The 25419-nt window shown below is 31.2% G+C and overlaps 1 protein-coding gene across 2 annotated transcripts; it reads left to right on the top strand.

The window, feature by feature from the left end:
- The first annotated feature begins 3742 nt into the window (after nucleotides 1-3742).
- On the top strand, nucleotides 3743-19330 carry LOC113402976 (uncharacterized). Of its 2 annotated transcripts, none has more exons than XM_026643378.2 (9): nucleotides 3743-4143; nucleotides 15077-15107; nucleotides 15413-15648; nucleotides 16561-16697; nucleotides 16933-17065; nucleotides 17742-17887; nucleotides 18281-18489; nucleotides 18658-18893; nucleotides 19001-19330. In XM_026643378.2, the coding sequence occupies exons 1-9, from the start codon at nucleotides 4102-4104 to the stop codon at nucleotides 19151-19153; spliced, it is 1323 nt and encodes a 440-aa protein (XP_026499163.1). In that variant the 5' UTR covers nucleotides 3743-4101; the 3' UTR covers nucleotides 19154-19330. The 2 variants fall into 2 exon arrangements, with proteins under 2 accessions (XP_026499163.1, XP_026499161.1); XM_026643376.2 differs by having other exon boundaries at nucleotides 16933-17074.
- The last annotated feature ends 6089 nt before the right edge of the window (nucleotides 19331-25419 follow it).

Below are 25419 nucleotides of genomic sequence, written 5' to 3'. Positions count from 1 at the left end.
CGGGATATTGACTAGCTTGTACCGGTATGAGTCGGACCCACTACCTGGGGGTACTATATTGAAAGTTGAAATAACCTGTAAAGAACTATATTTTGTTCGATTGGAAGTTTTACAGCAGCAAGACCTATGTGATAGAATTGTTATTTTAGCAAAAAAATTAAAACAGACCATAATTTTGCACGCATGCCTAAGAAAACTTTAAATGAGAAGTTTCTTGGAGCAATAGGTACAAATTGAACAATTATTGTTATTTAGAATATTGAATCAGCATGTATCAATATTGAATCAGCAATTTTTAAGTCTAAGGAAATTGTACGAAAATATACAAATAATTTTTAGGAAAATTAAAAAAATTATTTGATATTTTTTTAAATACTAGGTGAACCTGCGGCTTTACCTGTATGTACTGTACCGGTATGAGTCGGACCCACTACCTGGGGGTAATATATTGAAAGTTGACATAACCTGTAAAGAACTTTATTTTGTCTAATATGATTATGATTATGAATATGATTATGATGATTTTCATCTAAATCAGTTCAGCGGTATAAGCGTGCATAGGTAATAGTAGATAATAGTAATAATAGAGTAACTTTCACATTTTTAATATTAGTATAAAGATAGTAATGTATAGAATAATACAATTGATTTCCAGCGTCAAACGATCTCAACATCCGCACCAAGCCATTTACTCAATGCTAATATTAATATCAAAAGACTAATGCTTCTTTTCTTCTACAAAAAAAACACATATATTTTAGTATCTTTGTCTAAAATAACTTAGTTATTAAATAATCAAAATTACATTTTGCGTTTCATTTTGATACTAAAAAAATAGTTTAAATAAATTAAACAATATACCTACCAGTTATATCGTTTAAAAAAGCAATAAATTGAATAGTTATTATTGTTTTTGTTTGTATATCTATTCGTAATAATATTAAGAGAAAATAAAGAATTTACCAACAATTTTTTTAACACTGACATATAAAAATGAATCTATTCGCCCTTACTGTGCTAATGCTAAAATGCAATACAAAGTATCAAATTACATTTGTTAAATATATCATGTCATTATTGAAACTATTTTGCATTGATTCAAGATCAATTGTCCGGCTAGTAAATGGTATTTGACATAGAAAGTTGTATTTTATATCGAATCTAATGTGTTTTTGTTTCCAGTTTCTGTAGTACAACGAAACCTAGTTTGCGGTGAAAGCTCTAGCGTCGAATATTACTAGTAAGTAGGTAGTGCTCCTTAAACATCGAGAGTTTATCCATTGATCGATAATATAAATACCCAGTCGAGACTATCGGAAACGCACATTATCCATGATGTTAGAAAACTAGTTGTAAATAAACATTCCTTTAGTGAAATGTGTTAGGTTATACGTTGGTGCATCTCTGATAACAACTGTGTCCTATTTTAAAAAATGTACATTCTATTTATATAGGTATCCCAATATTCTTTATAATTTAAATTCTTAATACAATTTGTAATCGTTATTTTGTCTCAAATAATAAAAGCTATTCGTAGTATATAGTGGGTATTGTAGGCACATTATTTTTATATGGCTTTTTAAAAGTGTCAATTAAATTATTTCATACGTCAGTATTGACTTTTCCTTTACAACTTACAAACGAAGTATTCGTACTTTACGACAGTTACGATAAGTAGTATATTACATTAAATGCAATGTTTCGTTCAACATTAAACACACCATCATTATGTATCTTCACTTATAAATTAAATTAAGGCTTGATGTGCACACGCATTATTGATTTCTTTCTTCTCTCCGTGATTAATTTATTAGAATACTAATGACCGTTTGTCTGTTTCTTGTAATCATTTATATATTATAAAACAAAGTCTATCAGTCTATTTGATCGCACTAATCTTAAAAAACTTTAGACCGAATTATCATATAGTTTTCTCTAAAGATCGGAGTGATTGTAATGTAGGTAGGTAATATCACGATAATTGATGAAGATTTTTGAAAAAAAAAATATGCAGACTGGGAGCTTTACTAACGTGCGCCATGTACAATTGTACATCAATGCAATATGTATTACGATATATATAATATGCATTTTTTATTTAATTCGACGGATGTACATGGAAAAAAAAAAATATATCCCGCTGAGTTTCTTTCGCCGGTTCTTCTCAGGTCCGAGGTGCTAATGCTAATTCCGAACCGGTGGTAGATTTTTGACAGTCAATAAGCAAGTGTAAACACTTCTATATTGAATAAAGATTTTTGACTTTGACTTTGACTTTGATTTAATTTATATCGAATAAAAAGGTAGCCAAGTGACAAGGGAATTAATATTTCACAGGGACAAAGTTTAATATTTCCATAACTTTTACGCATGATAAATGCAATCTATAAGTATCATATTTAATATATACTTATTTTTAATATTATATATCATTAAAAAAAACAATTATGATTTATATTTTTTATGCATTCCATTATGATTACATCTAAAGAATTCCTACATATTTAATTCATACTATTACTACAAGAGCCAGCAGACCAAGTCATAATAGTCATAAACTCTTGCATAAGCTTTTCAAGGAATGAATAGTTAGTAAAGTAAAGAAAGGGCGTGACAGAAGCGGTCATCGCCATGGATCGCTGCTCTCAGCTGCCGTCTTGAGAAAGAAGACTTAACATCTTGATTAATATTCATTAAATATAGCCATTATGGATCTGACCAGCTAAAAAGCTTTTTACTGCTGAAAGTGCGTTTCATTTCCTATTATTAAAAAAGATTTATTCTTTTTGTAACTCATGTACAACTTCGTAGCTATAAAATTTATTTATTTATTTATTTAGTGTACAGGAAACAAATAGTGAAATAATTACAATAAAATAAAAAAATATAAAACAATTCTTAAACCAAAACAGTTTCCATTTATAAATTAATCATAAGTAATTACAAAACAAGATATTTTTTATATTTAATAGGTGCATGAAATTATATAATTCATATATATAATTTAATTTAATATAAATTTAATTTTTAAATCAAGAAAACATAATTTAATAATAAATAATCAAATTATAATTAATTAATTAAAAATGCATGAGTAAATTAAGGCTCTTCAGAGTATAATATTTCTTTTACTTGTAGTTTGAATTTTTTAAGGGAAATTTAAAATGTTATTTGTGTGTATTGAATAAAGTAAATACGAGTGCAGTCGAAAAATTTGGATTAAATTTTTTTATGAGATCCAAAATTAAGTTGTTAATAATTATACCAACATATACTTTAAGAAATTAGATATATTAAAGAAGTTAAAAATTAAACAAAGAAACTTATATATAAACGCATGCGTTCAGCTGTGGTACCTCTCGGAATATTATATGGGTTAATAAATCAAAAGCTTATCTGAGTTCATCTTTAAAAATGATTGACTTTCTATAGAGATTATAATTACAAATCAAATCGATAGTCTCCGTGAGTTCAGACAAATAGCATATTTAGTTATCTTATCGGGTGATCAGCGGCCTGCGATGGGCAGATTGCGCGCCGAACATAGCGTCCGCGACCCGTTGCCACTGTCACTCAATCAACGATGGCGCGATTTCTCCACGCAAATGCCAACGAATTTGCGGTTAACTATAAACTCTAATTCCTTATAATCCGAGCCCAATCAGTTATGTAGATCACTAGATTGCCGAATTGCAAGATTGTGTCGTGAGAACAGTAGACTACGGGACAGGTGGAGGCGCCCTCCCCGGGCTCAACGAAGGCTAACTGTTTGTCGAGCGGGCCGGGCGTAAGACGGCACAGTCCCGTGTCGAGACGTCGCAGGCGCACCACGCAACCTGCAGCCGCAGCACTAGTATCATTCCAGTCGTCGGTTGCGCGGGAAAGCTTTAAACTTTAAACGATTGTATGCGTTATTTCTCAGTCGCATCAAATCAAAACTGTGCCAGTGATTTATAATTTAATTTAAATCTAGTGATTTTTTCGTATTAGTAATAAATATCTTAGTTAGTTGAAGTTGTTTTTTGTGGTAGCATTAGGAAGGTAATCGGGGCAGAGAGCATTAACGGTTGGCTCCGCGCTCGAGTGTGGCAGACCGCAAGCATGACGAGCGCCAGCAACTGCGCTCTGGTGCTGCTCCTCCTGGTACGTTTGTTGACAACTGTCTTTTGGTATCTCCAATTTGAATGCTGTAAATATAAAAAATACAATTTTAAATTTTTAACGAGGGAACTTTTCTGGACAATTTTCATTCATGTAAAGTTACAAAGTAATCAAACTACTTATATTTTACTTGTACAACAATTTATGCAAATGTTACTACTAACATAACATAAATAAATCACATAATTATAACTGCTTCTTGTTTTGAATTAAAAACACATTCGATATGGTTCGAATTCAGGAGTGCTTCAAAGAAAATGTTTTATCCTAGGTAAGATGAGAGAGAGATGAAATATGTCTTCTCGCTCTAATTACATTTAAACTTATATGGAAAGGCATGATCGAGCATTGTTAAAACGTGATTGAAACCATTTACAATATTAAATTTCACGCTTCGGAGATTTGCGTTAAGCGCACAAAAAGCTCTTCGAGAAAATAATTTGAAATTGTGAGTAAAATAATTACCATGAAAAATGTTATGACCAAAAACGTAAACCAAAACTCTTTCAGCTACGTTAAGCTTAACATGAGTTTGAGTGTCTACACTTTTAGCCAATATTACACCGTAACAAATATTTCTCAATCTCTTTAGGTATATTAAAAAAAAAACACATTTAAAACGCTATACCGCTTGTAATTATAGTGCATTTAATTTAAAGATATATATTTTACCTATTATGTGTTTTTTTCTTATTTTTATTACTAAGCTGACCGTAATGATGCACATTCACTGATGCATGGATCTAAGCACGTGCGATACGTTGCACTTGATTCAATTTATCTGTACAGTAGAAGTTCGTTAGAAGAGGCATCTCTGCATCTCATACTTGCCTTGTCTAAACACATACTAAACTCAAAACTCAAACTATGTCTGTTAACACCAAATAATTAAATAATATTACGATAACTATTAAAATTAGGGAAAAAAGAGCAAAAACAATCTTACATATCATTCTTTTTTTATGCACAATTCGGCGACAGTTTTATCCATAATTATAGCTATAATTTATAACAGAGTAATATTATGGATAAGTAGTATCATATTCAATAACAAGTGCCTACGTGATTTTTGAGCATGGATAATGATTAAAATTAAAATGTCAAAAGGGGAGGTACATTCCTGAAATGTAGCAATTCCAATCTAATTCTGTGCTTTACATTTGAATGAGTACGTATCTTAAACGTCAATGATCCATCAGTCATCAGCGCGCGCGATGAAGCGTTATTCAACATAACGAGAATTATGTATGTATACATATATAGTAGCATTATCTTAAAAGCCGTTATTATGACTGTTTTTTTTTATTTACCTAGACACTGTATTTTTTTGGAATAATAAGATATATGCAATATAATAAATTGAGGATCGGCCAAAGCGAACTTTCTGCTTTGAGAAAAACGCTTTAAATGAATATTTTATTCATTTTGATAACGATAAATATTGTACAAATACGGTATGTTTGAATTGAAGCAGACTTTTCGCTTATTTTTTTTTCCAATTTTAAACATAAAAATGGTGACTGTGACATATTTTTTACAGATGTTAAGCCCTCTTAAGTAATCACACACTTTTCGGCAGATATTTTAGAAATATATATATTATGTTTCGTCGATGGTTGCGGCAGTTTACGCGTGAAAACTGCGCTATGCAATATCCTACCAATATGGCCTATTGGCAAAAAATGTACAACATAATTTTTCAACTACATATAAAAATAAATATTCGTAAGTAGATTAATAGCCTGTTAATATCAAAGGCCTCTCTCCCTTTATTAGGAGGTTAGAAGGTTACTCTACCACGCTGATCCGATGCGGATTGGTATATTTGGCAGATTCTTATCCATCCACAAGGATTTCCTCCACTGCCCAGCACAAATATATATTACAAATTAGATAAATACAAATTAATAATAAATACAAACCCAGGCAAGCACCACTGAATTTTCATGTGCTTAATTTGTGTTTATAATTCATCTCGTGCTCGGCGGTGAAGGAAAACATCGTGAGGAAACCTGCATGTGTCTAATTTCAACGAAATTCTGCCACATGTGTATTCCACCAACCCGCATTGGAGCAGCGTGGTGGAATATGCTCCAAACCTTCTCCTCAAAGGGATAGGAGGCCTTAGCCCAGCAGTGAAAAATTTACAGGCTGCTAATAATAAAAAAAAAAATACAAATGAAGCACGTATTTTCAGTGGTCCTTGCCCCGGGTTTGAACTCCAGTCATTGGTTATGATTCACGCCTTTAAAACATTTGCCCATCACAGTTCTTATAAATATTTGATTCATTGTGTTGTGAGCAAGTACAGAGTTAACTTTCATGAGAATAAAAAATGCGACCAGAATTAAATTTCAAATAAGCCCAAATAAGTAATGATTACATTTCTGGAACACTATATCGTTCTCTTGAAACCAAAAAGTACTTTAATAAAACGAATCGACAATTTAAGGTCTTAAAATGGCTTAGGATATACAAAACCGTTATCTTCACAGTAAAATTCCAGCTCGGATGCGAAAAAGCGGTCAATTTAGTGTAATATAATTTGCATACAAAATCTTTCGGCACTTAACCCAAATGTATCGAACATCGAAAACAAAATTATAATGAAACTGGTTCATAAATCGAATATTTCACAAGATTATGTAATAATTTCAAGTTTTATACCAAAATAATTTAGGGTTTTATTATAAATAAGGTGGACATACCACTGGGCCAAGGCGCCCTGACCCACCGGGTCAAAATACAATGACACGGTAGCTGTGGCTACCGTAGAGGACATGCCCGGGCAAGGAGGTTTGCCTCGAGGCCCGTACCCCGCTTGGCCTAGGTCAAGCAGGAGGAACCAACTCTCTATTAATAAGATTTAATCCGCGGTGTCTTTTTGACAAAAAGTCTTATACCGCTTTCACTTCATATGACGTGATAGTTAAACACTTAGAGATATAAAATAAGTATACTTATTGTATTTTGTTGTTAATTTAATAATATTATTTCAATGTGCTGGGAGCATAAGTGCAATTTTTAACGACCAAAGTCAAACCATCTGTTTTTTAATACTAATTTAAACCTATTTATAACGTATGTACATAAGTGATTATTTTAACTATGTATGTTACCGAAATACTACTCATCATGAGATCTCCGTAACTATAGGTCCGATTGACATGAAATTTACTCCGCCCGCTATATAGACGCTTACTGGAAAAGGACTTTTAGAATTTTAAAAATTAAGGGCATATAGGATTTGCAACTTTCTATGAAATTTATCCGTACCACGTCAAGACAAAAACCTCAGTTCATTATAAATGTTTTAATTTTGAGATGCCCACATAAAATACCTCTTTATAATCCTTATACTAAAATGATCCCAAAGCGTATTAACGATGATCCAGAACTGTAAATTAAGATTAAAACATTAGTTGATTTTGAGATCATATGATAATTAAAGAATTGTAGTATTGTAATATGTTATAAAAGCTATATATAACTGAATGAATAAAATGGCTTTAATCGAAACATATCTTGTATTCATTTACCTAATTATAATAATCAAACTTTCGAAGTGCGCATATTATTAGAAAATAATCAAAAATCTAGTAAAAATGTTAATTATCAAATAGAAGTTATATTCCGTTTCCGAATATAGGGTTTACCGAGAAGAAACTCAGTAATTATTCTTTTCCACAATTAAATTATAGAGTTTATGTCTGTCAAATGTCAAATTGATATACCTATATCTTCTTCAATAAATCATAAATAATATTGTAATAATTATAGTAATAAATTTTTAATAATCGGAATTCAAATTAAGAACTGAAACTTAATTATGTATAAATAATACGCAAATATTACGGTAAGAGTACTAAGAGTTCATAATAAATTATGCGAAACCGTAAAATTTATAGGAATGGCCTGACATTCTTGTGCTTAAAGCTGAAATTCCTTAGAGGCCCATTACCAGACAATATTAAGTGCAAGACATTTTATCTTAAAAGCATATACTGGCTCGACTTTCCTTTCTATTAGACACTCTTAATCACATTTATCGGCATTGAAGCGTATTTAGTCGGATCGTTTTGGGCACACTTATACTTACTCATCGGAAGTCAATAGCTGCTCGTATAGGTACTATAATGGACTTAAGATTGATAAAGCATCCAATTTTAAGTTTCAAACCGCAGTTGGTATTTGTAAACGAAATACACATGAATAGTAAACTCAGTTGTATAGCGTGTCTTCTGGAAGATAATATACAATATCAAAGACAACAAAATAATAAAATAATTAAACACCTAAATAACTTAAAAGGAGTGGGTGACTCAGAGTAAACCAGTTAGTATCACCCGTTCTGATGCACTCGATTCATTAAGCATCTTTTCATAAACGTGACGTTTGCAAGCATCCTTCAATTCGTAAAACGAAATGATAACTTAAACGCATTTCAATTTCAAAAATGCGTATCAAAATTTAAAATTATTAAATTTTATTAAATTTGCGAACTCGAAATAAGAACTCATTTTGTAATACACGCTTTTCTATTATATATTTTCTTTATACAAAGAAAATCTGTGTGTGTTCTAAGATATTTAGATTTTGAAGAATTTGAAAATGAATGGAAACGTATATACCAACTTTTTCATATGCAAGTTTTTTAGTTTGAGTTTTGTGACATAGGTTTTGAGTAAATAGCATATTTGACTCAAGCTGCAATATGAACCTGATTTACTTGATTATATTTCATTAATGATTATTTTTTTCAATTTTCATTATTATAATATTTTTTGAACTATTTATATTTCTCTTTTTTTAACTATTTATTTGAAATTTATTTCATCGATTCTCGTTCTCGCAAGAAAGAAATTTCTTATCTGTAACATGCTTAACTTAATTTCTAAATAATAAATAAACTATAGAAGCATAATTGTTAAATACGCTTATGTACTTAACATATGATAAATACTTAGTTGATTAGTTGATTCTAAGTGGGTTGTATGCTTTTATAAACAACAATAGCTGAATGCACGCGCCATAAATTCTAAGGTTTATACACGATTTACCAACAACGTTAATTAATATTCAAGATCAGGTAACATTGGTTACATTATGTAGTATGATTATAATTTGTTGAGTTTATGAACTGTTAAAAACTTTAAAAAAATCTTAAAGTAGTTAAGTACTGTACTAATAAGATTTTTTCATAAGAATTAACTCTCTTAATATTCATGAAGCCTAGTGTGTGTTAATTATTGTTGTTTATACAAAAGTTACTATGACACAAAGACTTTCTTTCTGTGTATGTAATGTTAAATTTAAAAATTCAATCTCGCTTACTAATTTTTCTTGAGGTTTTTTTACTATATACAGCATTCGATTTCAGGCCTCGCCCGCGTGTGTAGAGAGGAGTCAGATGAAAGGTGCCCTTTTCTGTACCCCTATCAATATATATAAAAATAATAATCTGTTGAGTAGTTAGGACGTAAAAGTGAATTAGTTACGGTATATTATAAGTAAGCAATAATGATGTATTGATCAAATAAAACATGTGTAATTTAGAATTACATACAAATATTAAAATTACGATTTAAAGTAATCCCAAAACTAATTATTCATAACTAGCACTACTACAACGAGTAGGGTAGGTACCTACTCAATTAACTATCCAGACGCAAACGTTCACGTTCACGTTAAAGCTAACGTTAACCGTAATAAATAATTAACGCGAATCGTAGTGCCATTGAAATATCATTTTATTTTTTATATTCTAAAATAAGAAATTATTTATTATGAGAATTGATAACATTAAGTGCTTAAATATATATACAAATATGAATTAAAAATAGTTACTGTATAAATCTTGACCGCATGGAATGTTGGCAAGAATGCTAACAGCATTTCCCCGTTGAATCGCAATTCCTCTGGGAAAAAAACGAACCATCTCTCCTGTCCCCAGTGGAGACAATGGCGTTGTTATTTTTTTTAATGATTTTTTAATTAGTATAATTTGATTAACAATAGTAATCATATTTTGCACTACTATTATTATGTTTACAAAAAATTAATAACTCAAACTCGAAACGGCGTGGTAATGCTCTGATATCAGTATAAAATAAAAATCGCGATTCACTCCTTTTTAATTATTCTAGCTATTACGAGTACTTACGAGTAGACAATAAACCACACTAATGGCAAGAGAACATTTCAATTAATAATTCTGACATTATAATAAGTTATTTTATCGATACTATTATCAAGAGAATATGTTTATTAAAATAAGATAACCGCGTAATTGAGACATTTTTTATGTATTTGCGCTAGATTTCTCCTTAGAAACGAAATTTTTACAAAATTAACGTCCAAAGCTATGCTGACAGCTGTACAAAATAATAATTAACCGTTCAATGACGCCAAATCGTCTGAGAAAGCGATAAGACATCGTGAGACAGACGGACAAAGCCGAGGAAGTAAATGTAACTTAATTATTATGCTTAATTGTACTTAATTGAGACATTTTGCTGTGCGATACGACCATATCAAAGTTGAGATATCAGAATACGCTATGTTATTTTAATTGAATGAAATTGAATTGTACGTAAATTCAAATTCATTTAGTTGTTGACAGCTTAAGGTAAAACTGTAATAAAATCAGGAGAAAAAACATCTAATTTTTTTTTGCTTAATATTCATCATACAAAAAATCTAATATTTTTATTTAGAAAACGAGGCCCTCTTTTCTATATTTTATGATTAAATAAGTTTATATTATCCTAAAAAAATAATGATTCACTGAGTTTACTCGACTACATAGAGTAGTATTGTGGTAATTAAAAATAGGCTCAACAAATTCCTAATTATTTAATTGTATAGATCAGCTCTGCTTTACTCTAATTGAAAAATCTCCCAAACAAATTATTTTTTTACTTGTAAGCACGACTGTATTATATATTTATATTATAAAACATTTTCATAACAATATAACGAACAAAGGCAAAGTTATTACACCATATTAAATATATCTAATAAGTTTGTGTTCTTTTAAATAAATATGAAGCATTCCAATTGTTTATTAATCCATTATTTAAATTTCAAATTGATGTCGCTGCTGATATTAATTGACAAAACAAAGGAGATTAAAAATGTACTTATTATACATTATATATTCGAGTGTATAATGTATACACCACATATACGTATACATTCTAAATGTATTGTAATATTTGAATGACGTTTGACACGTGTTCTTCTATATTTTTTCTCAAGCTAATTGCTTGCTTAATTTAAATTCACCGTCGATAATGTAATTATAATTTGCACTAAGTAACACATATTTAAAGATTGAAAGCACGCGCAGCGTAGGTATTACTCTAACTAGATCTTTTATTACCCCGACACTTAAACATTTAACTGTGAAGTAGAAAGTGCATACATTAAAATTCAATTCATATATTTATACGATTTGATATAGTATACACTTATTAAAAAAATAAGTAGAGTTCATGAATTTACTACTGTGAAAACTAATTTCATTTATGATGAAGAGCTATGGATCCATAGTAATATTATAAATGTGAAAGTAACTCTGTATGTTCGGTTTGATGAAATTTGGTATAAAGCAAGCCTGTACTTCAACGAACTGACGACCAAACCCTAAAATGCGAGCGAAACCGCGAGCGACAACTATGTTGTAAAAAAAATGTGTGAAACTTTTCTGTCGCTATTTATATAGACAAGTTTAGCAAAAAATGCTTCCACTGTTTTCATTGGACCATTTCGACTTTAAAGCTCGTTAACACAGACAGCAAAAAAATACCGTGACAAAAATTGCATATTTTAGTGGAATTTCTATAAAAAGACTTTTTTGTCTTGTTAGCTATTAACGAGATAGTCTTATCAATAAACAATCTAAATAATAGTAGAATAACAAGTTGGAAACGAGCAAATTTGGAGCACTAGGTGACCACTAGTCTATATAGACAGTCTTTTAAGGAAAATTACATGGGTTCGAGATGTTTCGGTCATTACCCAAACTAAATACCAACTTGATAAAATCGAATCGATTTTGTTTGGTGGTTTTAAATTAAGTTATGGTTAACTTTAACCGTAATACTGAAACTGTACCATACCGCACTTGAAGCGTAACGAGCAAGTATGACCTAAAAATAGAGCGGAAAATTGTGGCTTAAATTATGTATTACATAGATAGTCACAAAAATTTAATTTTGATTTCACAAACTGGAACCTAGACTTTAATAATAATAAATATTAATGTACCATAATTCGAATAATAATATTTTGGTTATCACATAACGTTTGATTTTTTAATTATTATATATCTCTTTTATTATTGCGTTTATGTTTTGTAATTATTTGCCCATACCTCGTTATTTTTTTCTGAAAAAAACGTCTGTCCGAGTTCCGTGCAAACTACACAATTATGAGTAATAAATTTTAACAAATAAAGTATTAATTTAATAATGTACTTCTTACGTGTAATATACTAAATATCATTGTTTAATATATTCCGAAAAGAGAAAGGGGACGTACTGTAAAGAGGATGATATTTTAATACAGCCAATCCATGGATAAAATCCAGATTTTACATTTTTTTATTATGTCCAAGAATAGCATTATGCAATGCAAAATCAGTGAGGGTCGTCGGTCGGTCGAATATGTAAAAGATCAATTAATATACCTCGTCTTGAACTTTTCACGCTCAATTATCAGAGCGGAACAGTTTTAGGAATAAACCGTTTAGTAGTCTGGCTGTTAATTTGCATACAAGCATTTAGTGATTGCGATCGATATTGTTACTTTTTTAAACAGCGAAAAACTGTTAACTTAATTTTAACTGTAAAAGGTTTTAGTAAGGAAATGATCTACCGGGTTTAATGCTATGTTAGTCTAATTAAATTATACATTTTACATTTGATATAACTGCATATAATAGCTTGACAACTGTCGAATTTATATTAAACTCGTCAATACAGTACAGTGACTAGCTAAAATAAAATTTAGTAAAATAAAAAAAGAATACTAACGATGCAGTTATTTTTAATTGTACATTTATCTGAACCACCTCCCCCCCCCCCCTCTACCTCTTTGGAGCCCAGTCGCCACGTCACCGTGTATAAGAAATAATTATTTCTTACATTGCCACTGTCTAGGTGATCACTACCACCAGATAAAGGCTCATTTATTTGTCGTCCAATTATAAATTAAATCTATACTAACATTATAAAGCGAAAGTATCTCTGTCTATTTCGCTTTCACAGCTAAACCACAGAATCAAATTTGATGAAATTTGGTATGAAGTAATTTTAATCCAAAGAAAAGACATAGGATACTTCTTTATACCAAAAACGTACGAACGCGCCGGCGAATATTAGTAAATAATATATAAATGTGTATGACTATATGTATGTGTATTTATTGAATTCGCGTGTGATTTTAACAGATCACGGTCGGCGATATTCTTCTTAGGAATAACGAACGGTATTTTCATATGTAATATCCATGAAAATAAACCACGCGAATCGCATTTTTGTTATTTATTGTAAATACAGTTAATGCTTTTAATGTTTTTAAAATGATAAAGCATTAATATAAAAACAAACATTAAATATAGAATCATTCTGATATTCATCTAATTTTTATTAAATAAATCAAATAACTTTACTATATTGTTAACGGAATATGACGCTGAAAGAAGGCGCGAAACAAGAAACAAACATGCCTAATTATTAAAAAACAGCGTTAAGTTAACGATAATAATGTACAAGTTTTGTATTTTAATAACGTGTTTAAAATTAAGATATCTTTTAAAATGTTTAACAATTTACCGGTACTAAAATATACTATAGTAAAGGCTCTTATAAAGATATTGAAACATCATTTTTGAGATACATTTCATGTAAAGCTGCAATAATAAAATTAGATATAATTGAGTTCGAGGAAAACTGTTAAGAATGGCCTAGTAGTCGACGAAGAATAAATTGTAAACAGGTTCCGAAACGATTTTAATAATCTTCTAAAATGAAAATCTTGTTATTTATTGATGGTATGGTCAGTACGTAATTGCCGGTATTAAATATTGCGGTTTCCATCGACCACGATTTATATAAACATTAAATGGACATCATAATTTTAATGCTTGAATTTAAAATAAAACAAATTACATTATGAAACCCACAATGGAAAGTTGTATGATTAAGTACAATTTCGCTAATATTTTAGGACAACAAAAATTATATATTATTACATGAAATATAAGATTATACTAATACGTGATGAATATAAATCCTATATATAATTTTATTTAAATATATTAATTGGGTTCCTTGTGCTGTTTGCAAAAGACTGAAAGTAAGATAAAACTACAATATGTATTTTTATTAAGTATATAAATGGACTTTCTGGCAGATGAACAATATCATTCAAAAAATATTTTCAAAAAATATATGTTAATGTATGATAATTATAGTAAAGACGAATATAGCACAAAATGCTTCCACTGTTTTAATTGGACCATTTGGACTTTAAAGATCTTTAACACAGATAATAAAAATATATATGTACTAATTAATTATGTAAATTTTATTTGTTTATCGGAAGAAACAACTAATCGATTTCGACAGATATGGTACAAAATTACATAGCCTAGATTCTTAACAGACGATCTTTACATTTATTTTATTCTCTTGGTATTTATTTAGTACTCTATAAAAATGCATAGGTAGCTGCTAATATTTTTTTCCTTAAAACGCAAAAAGATTTAAAATTATTTAGAATAATAAAGATGACTACTTTACAGTATCGTAAACTAATTTGAGGTTCAAGATTTAAATTATCTGCTTAACAATAAGTGAAACAAAGTATTTAATGCCCGCCTCAATCGTTTGAATGCTCATTGTTTCAGGTTCCGGCTGTGCTCTCTCAAGACTACGATGGTGAGTGGTACAATTGCAACCTACTTACAACATTCTTGTATTTAGAACAACTTTATTATATTTGTAGTTCTTCCTAACATCTGTTCCTAATAACTGTATCATGTACTCCTACTGTGTTTGTCGCTGATTACAACAGTAGAAGAATAAATATAAATAAATAAGTTTAATCTTAAATTAACTTGACATCCAAAGGATCAAAACAAAAAATAGTCTATGGTGTTAGTGAAAAATTGGCGTTTTGAATACTGACATTGGAATATATTATACTTATCATTATGTCTTTACATACGGCCTATGTTTTCCAGTAACAGACATACAGTGCACGTTTGCCAGCGGCGGTTCAGGTATCCGAGACTCCGTGTCAGCCCTCCTGAGAAAGCCGGAAGGCTTCCGCGGCGCCCCTCTATTCGCCGACGATCGGACCACTGATCCTATTGCAGATCCCATCTGTCAAATACGTCCCGAGTCTGAAGATCCAACGGGATTGCTATACAGATTGAGGATCAACGATTTCACAAAATGTGGAGTTTTAAAAAGAAATGTAAGTATTTATTTTACTTATGTTTAAAAACGTTTGGTTTATTAAAGAAAAAAAATTATGGCCGAGTTGGCCTAGTAATTAGAATGAGTACCTATATCTAAAACAAAACAATGAAGATTGCGGATTCATTACATGCCCAGCAAGGAAAACATCCGATCATGGGACAGGCTGATACTTTTTACTTTTCTGTACAAAAATAATACGAATAATACCGAATTTCTATAAAAATATATGTGTGTTCGTGAAAATATTACTGTATAAAAAATAATACCGAATGTCACAAAAGATAATGCTTTTTTCATTACACCTTGCGGAAACAATTGAATGATGTGAGTTTTTTATACAAAGATTCGTTTTGTCATCGAGTATTATTCTTGTAACATTGACATATAATGGATACACCGTTACAATAACAGTATGCAGTGCTTAGTGGGCTATATACAACGAGGCATTGCTCTACTCCGCTGATATACTAATAGTATACTAGCCGAAGACCGGTAACATGAGGGAAACTAAGAGACATGTAAACCTCTACACTTTAATGATAGACACAGTAATAAGTAACTTGTCAAACAAAAACATGTACTGATGCTAATATGTTCACAAAAACACGGACTTACGTATAGATATATTGATTGCACCGTTCTGTGCTCAAATTGTTATTGAAAGCAACTGTCTTATTTCTTATCTCAGCAGCGGCCACTTTTGTAGTATATAATATCTTCTTGATTAAATCTCCGTTACGAAAACACTTAGGTATATTACAATTGTTACTTTGATTTCAGTAAAAGTTAATAAAGATTACAGTTTTCCTTCGATATTTTAGAAATAAACACGTGTCAATAATTATTCACTGAGCTTTTATACATTATAATTTCGTCAATATATCTCGATAATTTGCTTACCTACTAGGGCTTCGTGCACGTCCGCATATGGTTCCCGCAGTTTCCGGGCGTGGTGATGCAGTCCGATCAGGAGCTAATTATCATGTGCAAGCCTCCAGAACCCACCATCATCGAAAACAAGGCCGCAGGTTTTGCCGGTAGCTTGTGAGTATTTATATAAGCCCTAAGCACTTGAATTTCAGTAATAACTTGTTTATTATAGTGTACAATTATACATTCAAAGTGTTTTTGTAGTACGTGAATAAACCCCTAAAGCAATACTGTCACACAATTAAAAAGCAATGACTGTTACCCATGGACCACCGCTCATTCATAACATTATTTCTTGGAATTTACACGAGAATTTAGATGAACTGAACTTAATATAATCCATTTACAGTCCGCATGGTGCTCGAGTCTCAGGAGTGGTCGAGGAAACACCAGGCCGTCTCGAGTACGAAGTAGCTTTGTACAAAGAAGCGCCACCATTATCTCGACATTCTAACCACTCCGTAGACATGCCTGTCGACCAGGTAAATACTGTACGTGACATTTGCACATATCTTAAAAGATATACGAGCTATAACCACCGTGGCTTTGGTGAACTAACTATACCTTTATAAATACTTACAGTGAATTCCCGCTAATTTGAATTTCGATTGTCCGTTTAAAATTGAGTGGATGCCAAAATCCTTATTAAAATTAAGAAAACTTTCAAACGGTATTTTGCAACGATATCTCTGTTTTTAAATCGAAAATTATATTAGGAAGCCTTAGAATTAAAATGTATTTGACGAAATATTATATACTAGTATATTATAAATTACTGGAATATTTATCTATAATTCCTTGGAATTTAAGTTTTCTTGGATCCGGTCCCACCTGAATTAACGGGATTTTAATGTTGGTACTTTCAATATTTTACGTTTCTTTTATCAAATATAAAATACAAATATTTCATTTTGTAATGTATCAAGAAGTCATTTTATGTCTGGATACTGGTTAATCTAAAATAGCAATATATTTGAAAATATAATTTGATTGAAACTCAAAAAATACTAATCCTATCCTTTGAATTCACTTTTTGTTTTTATTTTGAATCGCCCTGATTTGCTAATCTATATTTTCTTGTTTTCTAATTTACCCCTTTACATTTTTTTTATTGATTACAGTAAAAAACTTAATAACTCTACTTTTAAATTGATTTAGGCTGTTCCAATTGGAACAAAACTTCAACTTCGGGCGCGTATAAACCCTGACTCTGCTTGGCGACATATAAAACTGTTGGAAGTAGCCGTCTCTCCTGACCCAGATCGTCCTCATGCGCCAGGTGCTGTGCTCCTGGTCAAAGACGGGTTAGTAACAAAATATATCAACCTATGTGGTATATTTATATTAGAAAAAAGACGAAATGTGTCAGTGAATTGAAAAATTATAAAACTAAAGCGAAGGTTCCCTTGGTGTTGCGTTATTCAAATTGCTGATTTCAATCAAATAAAACTTGTTATTGTTAGTGTAAGAGCAAAAAGCGAGTAATTGTAAACGTTGATTCTATTACGTTTAATTAAAACCAAGAGGAAATGCTAGAAATATTGTACATAAATATTTATTTATTAATTAATTCACCTTTATTTCATCGTATACATTATAATTTATGATTTTCATGTATTATTTTATTTATTTTACAAATATGTACATACGTCTAGTACGCAGGTAGTAACCTCATTTAGAAGAATATACTTTTATAGATGCCGAAACAGAGACTTTGCCTCTATTATCCCACACCAACCAGCACGTTACCGGGAGCGTCACAACGAAGTGTTCCTGGACTTTGAAGCTTTCCTTCTAGCCTCTATGAAAGAACGTTCCACTCTCTGGATACATTCTCAGATTAAAGCGTGTATGGATGCTGCAGATTGTCAGCCAGATTATTGTCTTGACTTATTTGAGCCTTCAGGTGAGTTCCCTTACAGACACAGGACATGTATGATTATTTTAGTAAATATATTTCAATGAGACTCTAACTAAACAATGATTTGATAATAAACGTATTGTTTAATATATTCCTGAATCTTAATGATCATTCAGACAATGCACAAAGTAATTGCTGATAAAACAATTCCAGGCCATGGACGTCGGAAGAGATCGTTACCAGAAACGAGCCACTCTCACAATATAACAAGTTCATCGCTCGTCGCGGACAATGGTTCAACGCCCTTCACGAGGTTCAAAGAGAATCTCGAGTATACAGTAGTGATGCCTGGAGAGCTCTTCCATAGAACTCCATTAGAGGCGACTTGCGCGACGTCCATGATGATCGCAGTGGCGTTGGGTGCTCTATTGTTTATGTCAGCATTGTTGGTAAGTTGATACAAGCATACATATAGTTTCACGCTAAAGTTGTCTTATTCGTATTACTAAGCTGAGTAAACTTATCACAGATATATTTAATTATAAACTTTTTACAGATGTGCTATCTGGCAACTAAACTGAATTCGACAATGCTTAAGAACAGCAATTTTCAAGCACCCCCAGGTAAAGGATTTGAACAAATATTACGAGAATTGGCGCAGCATTCTCATTCTGACACCGGCTACACAGGTCGTCCCACCGTGCAATGATAATAAAAATAAAAATGTACAATATTCTGTAAATGTTAAAATTTTCATAAAATTTAAGTAGTATGTGTCTAAAAGGACACCAGAAAGTTTTAAATAATTGTACTGATGAACAGGCAATATTAGCCATGACAATAAGCCTCACGCTAGTGCGTTGCATGATTTAATAACCATGACGCTTGGTCCTACTCCAACTAGAAAGATTGTATTTAAATAATAGTCTCGGAATGAGAAACAGAAAAGGTACAATATAAAAAATATAAGAAGTTGAGGAAAAATGATTTATTATTATAAATATGTTTTATATCAACTGCATTGTAATAGTTATTTATTTTTGTAAGATCGTAAAAAAACAAAAGTAAATTTGAATGTCACCAGATTGTGTCCTAAGTAGTACAGCACTTTATGTATGTGATGTTGTCCAATATTTATTACTTTTATCTCGAACTCATACTCTACCCCTACATAAAGTACATTTACATACATATGTACGCTCAAACTAATTTCATCAATGCTTTATTTCATAACGAACACTAAAATGAACTACATAAATATGTATTTTTTTTTTTTCATTAAAAATATCAAATTTATAGTTATAGTGCGAATAGATTCACTAGATATCAACTGATTTTATTATTCCATTTCAAAGCACTTTTGGCGTATATATTTTACATACTTTCGAATAATTATTATAAATAATTCCCCGAATTCAAATGCTCAAAAGCTTTTACAAAATAAAGCAATCGTTATAATATATATTTAATTAAATTATTATTTTAATTATAATTTAGTATTATTTACAGAATTAATTTAATAAACAAATGTTTGTATTAATGTCGATAAATTTGATCTTATGACTGAAAAATTTAAAAAGTTAAGTTAATAAATTAACTTTAAACTTTTTCAGCCATGACCGTCACATGAAATTATTTTAAATAGTTAAGTAATTGAATGTAGTAAGTAAGCTTTTACGAATTGTAAGTTTGAAAATTTAATATATAATTATAAAACTAGATATATTTATAAGATTATTTTTGTGATTTCAATAAAAAAAAAAATAATAAATAGTATTATTTTAATTTTATTTTCCGCATACGTATTTTTACTTTGTTACACAGTGATCTCGATACTGAGACCACTAAATACATAATATTATGTATACCTAAAATAAAATGATAAAATCATTTAAATAACAGGAATCTTTGATAATGAATAATTAGAAGGGATAATATCTCTTTAATTATGTTATGACAAATGTTCCTATCCCATAACCCAGCAAAAAAAGGAATCCCATTTTCAAATTATGTTCTTTTAGAGCGGTCTCCATTCATCGGTTTTTCAAATTCAAGCATTACATATTATCCGTATGAGTGAGAATAACTGCACATTTCAGTTTGCCTGTAATGATTCGATGTCACTGATGTAATGTTACAAATATTACATCGGTGACCCAACAGAGAATGAGCGCCAACGCCGAAGTATCGTAGCTGATACTTTTTTTTTTAATCATTTTTTTTTTTTTAGGAGTTTTGTCACATAGTGATCACGTCACTCCTGTAGGAGCTAAAATTATTAAAATATAAGCTATTTGCTATTGCTATGGGTTTCTACGGTTTAAGCCTATTATTACAAGTTTGTACAGCATTCTTGCTGTTTCGGTCCCCGGAAAGGCAAGAATGCTGTTCCTGACCCCTATATTTAGGGGATTTACATCATTATTATGTACAAAAAAATCAAGGCGTTCAGCCTCATTCTGGGCGCACTCCGCCATTATATGAGTAACATCCTCAACTACGTTGCATTCAATGCAAGAAGGTGAGGAGACTTTGCCCATCATCGCTGCAGAACTGTTAAGTGGTATATGTCCGGAACGAAGCCTAGACGCTGTAATCACTTCGTTTCTGCTCATAAAGTAAATGGTAAAGACAAACCACGGTTTTTGGCACAAACTTGGTTGTATGGTTTTGTACCAGATTCCTTTAGTTAATGACCTTTCATCAAAGTGGTGCAAAGTCGTATGACATTAGCTTTAACAATATATAACAGTTCTGAATAAATTGGAAGGCAGCTAAATGGAATACCGTCCCCTGCCGCTTCTTTAGCTAATTTATCGACAGTTTCATTTTCTGTTATACCAACATGAAAGGGTATCCATTACAAGACTACTTTCTTATCACTCTTCAGCAATTTTGTAATACATTTAATAATGTCGTAAGCAATGGGTACTCCACGAAAACCAGGACTAGTGCATCGGGATAGATGTTGAAGTGCACTCCTTGAGTCTGTAAAAATTACAAAATTACTATAATTTCTATGATTTATATAAGATGTAGCTTCTAAGATTGCTATTAATTCCGCATGCATAATCGATCTTTTGGCTTCTATTTTCAGTTTAACATAATTTGCATTTTATGGATCAAAGAATGCAGATCCAACATTCTCCCGACTTTTTGACCCATCCGTAAACATATAATACTCGTTAGGAAATCTTAGTTTTATAAAATCATTACATATCTTATTGAGGGTTTGTGGTTTATACAATTTTTTAGCTTTCAATAAATTTCAATATACTGTGTCTAAATTAGTTCTAATTGTCGAGGATAACTCCACACTGCTCATCCAGGTGTCCAGATTGAACATATCTTGGTTTGATAACCAACTAGTTTTTATAGGTATTTGCTTAAGCGACTCGTGAACGAATACTAACAGAGGCTTTTTCTTTTTTCTTAAATGTGTTATGATAGGCCGATTTTAACTCCCCTATTATAGAATGGAATGATCTCACAAAAAGTATGCGAATTACATTTTAGCCAAAACTTTCCAGCCAAATAATGCCTCTGCATTGACAGTGGCTCAATGTGCAGCTCAGATTCCATCACATGGACTGCTGTGCTTTTAATAAAACCGCCAATAATTTGTAAACACTGATTTTGGATAACATCATTTTTTTTTAAATGAGTCTGAGCGCTATTGTCGTATAGAAAACAGCCGTAATCCATTTTACTTCTGACAATGGATATATAGAGACGTTTTAACTGGTACGGATGCATGCCCCAACCTGGAACTGACAAAATTTTTAAAATCTTTGTAAAGTTTATAATTTTATTCTTTAATTCATTTAAATGTTTGGTCCATCTTAATGATCGATCTAACCACAATCCTAAATATTTGAAATGTTAGAATAAAGCACCAAGTCGTCCGCGTATTGTGAAATATATACATTAGTTATGCTTTTATATATGTTTGCTGTTACAATATTAAATAACAATGGTGATAACGGGTCTCCTTGCGCTAATCCACGACTTGTGCATCTACCAATTTCAAAGATTTCCGTACGTATTTTGAAAAACCTGTCCGTTAGAAAGTTTTCTAAATATTTACAAATTCTTGATTCAACTCCTAATTCATCTAACGTGCGTAGTAGATAATTGATATCAACGTTATTATATGCATTATCTATGTCAACGAAGCAACATACTCTGCTACGTTTATTGGCAAACCCTAATTGAATCCTGGAAACTAAAGTTGAAAGGTTGTGCTGAGTGGAATGACCTTTTCTAAAACCTGTAACAAACTCGGGCAGAATATGATTTTTTTCAATAAACCATTCTATTCTTTTTAATAGAATGTTATGAAAAACCTTGCACAAGCACGAAATCATTGAAATTGGTCACTGAGACGAAGTGTGTTGAAGATCACGTCCAGGTTTGGGAATTTGCACAATAATAATATCTCGCCATTGCCGCGGTACGAAAGAATTTGATAAGAACTTATTAAAGAGTGCACATAGTAAAACTTTGCCATTTTCTGGTAGATTTTTGATCATTGTGTAAGCTATATTATCCATTCCAGGTGAGGTGACCTTTGACTTAATACATTTTTCTAATTCATGTAAAGTTATTTTTGATTCTAATTTGTCATTTCTGGAGATAAAATATTTCTTTTGAGTTGATGCGTAGTCTGGTGTTAGATTTCTTAACAATTCGCAAGCTGTATTCTCGTCAATATAATTTATTTGGGGCTTATAACCATTTAACCATTTCATTTTGTTCCACAACTCACTTTGGGTTGACGATTGATCGAAAGAAGAGCATAGATTCTGCCAAGACTGCGAACGTGCCTTCATCAGGCGTTGGGTTGCGGCGAAATTGTGAAAGTGTTAGGCGACGCTCAGCTACACATTTGGAAAGCGTTTGATTCCAATAGGGTCGTAGTATAAAATTATTACTAGGGTTTTTGCAAATTTTCGTGAATGGGATGTGAATGTCTGCAGCTATATTCGTGTAGTCTATAAATTTATTAAAATCGTATTTCAAATCATTAGATAAATTGACATCGTTGTATAAGTTGTCTAGTAGTTTCGTATAAGAAATTCAATCTGTTTTTATTTTTATTTCTACGCACCATATTTTTACATTGTATGTTAACGTTTGCGTCAATCTTAATAATACAGTGATCGCTACCTAACGTTTCGTTTAACATTTTCCAATAAAATTTGAGAGCTATATCCGAAGATGCGAACGAAATATCCGGTGCGGATTCACCGTTTTAATCCTAGTTACCTGATCATTATTGAGTGTAATAAAATTATTGTCTGACATTAATTTGTTTAAAATTTGATTCCCTCTAGAGTCAATTTTCATTTTCAAGCTGATACTTCTGAGGATATTACAGACGCGCTTCATTCATAGCCGTTTTTGGGGCATGGGGAGTTTTTGGGATTCAAATAATAATTATTAATTTAATTTACAACCGAATTTGCCGATTTTCGGACCTTTTTCGGATTTATGATACGATAATTGGATTCCCCGTTTTTTGGTACCAATTAAATCGAAGTGCATTTCGTTCTTCTTGTGATTTTAATTCGACGCAGGATATGAAACACTGAAGTCGCATTTGAAAAATAGCAGCACAAATGTTCAATACTCCAGCGCCTCTTTACATAATGAAATTATAAATATCTGCGAGAATGTCTTCAAGATATCCAGTGTGGGGAAATCAGATCTGATTGACCAAACAATAGACATTTCTAGAAATGTACCTTATTCTGTACAAATTTTTCCTTATTACTGATCTTACTGGCGTAGGCATCACATCGTGCATAATCAACCGATTAGAAATCAATGAAATAGATACTACAAGTTGTGGTGGTAAAGGCAATGAGGCTATGGTGCTTTAGCGATTGGATGGAGTGGAAGTTTCAGAAGTGCTCAAACTATAATAAGAAGAAAATTTCCACGAGCACTTTACTTGTATTGTAATACTCATTCGGTTAATTTGCAAAATGCGGAGCCTATTTAAGGGTTTAGGTATTAAAACTTGTGTCGTAATTTTTTTCACACATTAGCACTATGTTAGACTGTACTGACAGAATCAATTTCAAGTCTTATCCCAGATTCTTAACACAAGATATTAATAGCAATGTGCGGAACTCGATGGTTTGAAAGACACAACGGTGTGTGTGCTAAGGAATTTTGATGAAATTATTTTGCTTATAACGCATGCTTTTAGTTTTAACTGACTGCTGGTCACGTTTCAATATTAAGATTCTCGTCAATCTAAATAAAGCCAACAATTTCATTGATGTTTTTTTTTTCCAATAATAATCAATTTTTATAAATGCCACAGAAGTTAAGAGCCAGCACTTATGATCTGCATAGAGCAGTCTACTTTTACAGCAATAAATTTTGAAATGGAGGCTATAGTATGGCAAGCGAAGTGGTCAAAAATATTTACTGCGCAATGGCCCACTAAGCAAATACCACTAAAGCTCTGGAAAACTGTAACGTAGTAACGTTCCTTATGATTGACAAGATTCTTGTGAAAATGTAGCGCCGACAGCAACACTCGAGAGTACTTTTCCTCATTGAGGAGGCTGAAAACATTTTTGAGAAACAGATTTCATCGTGACGAACTCATCATCTACGTCGTCAGTAGTCTTTGGATTTAAATAGTTTTACGTAAAATTATGTATATGTATATATTTATAATGTCCTTATTTCAAAGTAAAAGTTATTACTCGACCAACCTATATCATTTCCTTCTATATTAAAACAATAAATATGATATTAAAATAATAAATAAAGAGAAATTAATTTTTAAAATTACTTTAATTCGTTGTACTTTTTTTTCGAGAGTACTCAAATAAAATTTAATTCATTAATATTTTTAGTTTATTGTCTTTTAGTTGTGCCAAATTCAATTTATCACAGACATGAAACTGTCAAATTATCAACTAAGTCAGTTTGACACATTGGTCATTATTAAAC

The sequence above is a fragment of the Vanessa tameamea genome, chromosome 16, assembly GCF_037043105.1.
Source record: "Vanessa tameamea isolate UH-Manoa-2023 chromosome 16, ilVanTame1 primary haplotype, whole genome shotgun sequence".
In the NCBI taxonomy this organism is placed as follows: Eukaryota; Metazoa; Arthropoda; class Insecta; order Lepidoptera; family Nymphalidae; genus Vanessa; species Vanessa tameamea.
The sequence above is the reverse complement of the archived record's forward strand: the minus strand, read 5'-3'. Positions and strand labels throughout refer to the sequence as shown.

Coding starts and splice junctions, on each gene's coding strand:
- LOC113402976 (XM_026643376.2), top strand. CDS start 4,102: ATGACGAGCGCCAGCAACTGCGCTCTGGTGCTGCTCCTCCTG. Junction 16,698..16,932: donor GCAGGTTTTGCCGGTAGCTT/GTGAGTATTTAT, acceptor ATCCATTTACAG/TCCGCATGGTGCTCGAGTCT. Junction 18,490..18,657: donor TGACTTATTTGAGCCTTCAG/GTGAGTTCCCTT, acceptor AAACAATTCCAG/GCCATGGACGTCGGAAGAGA.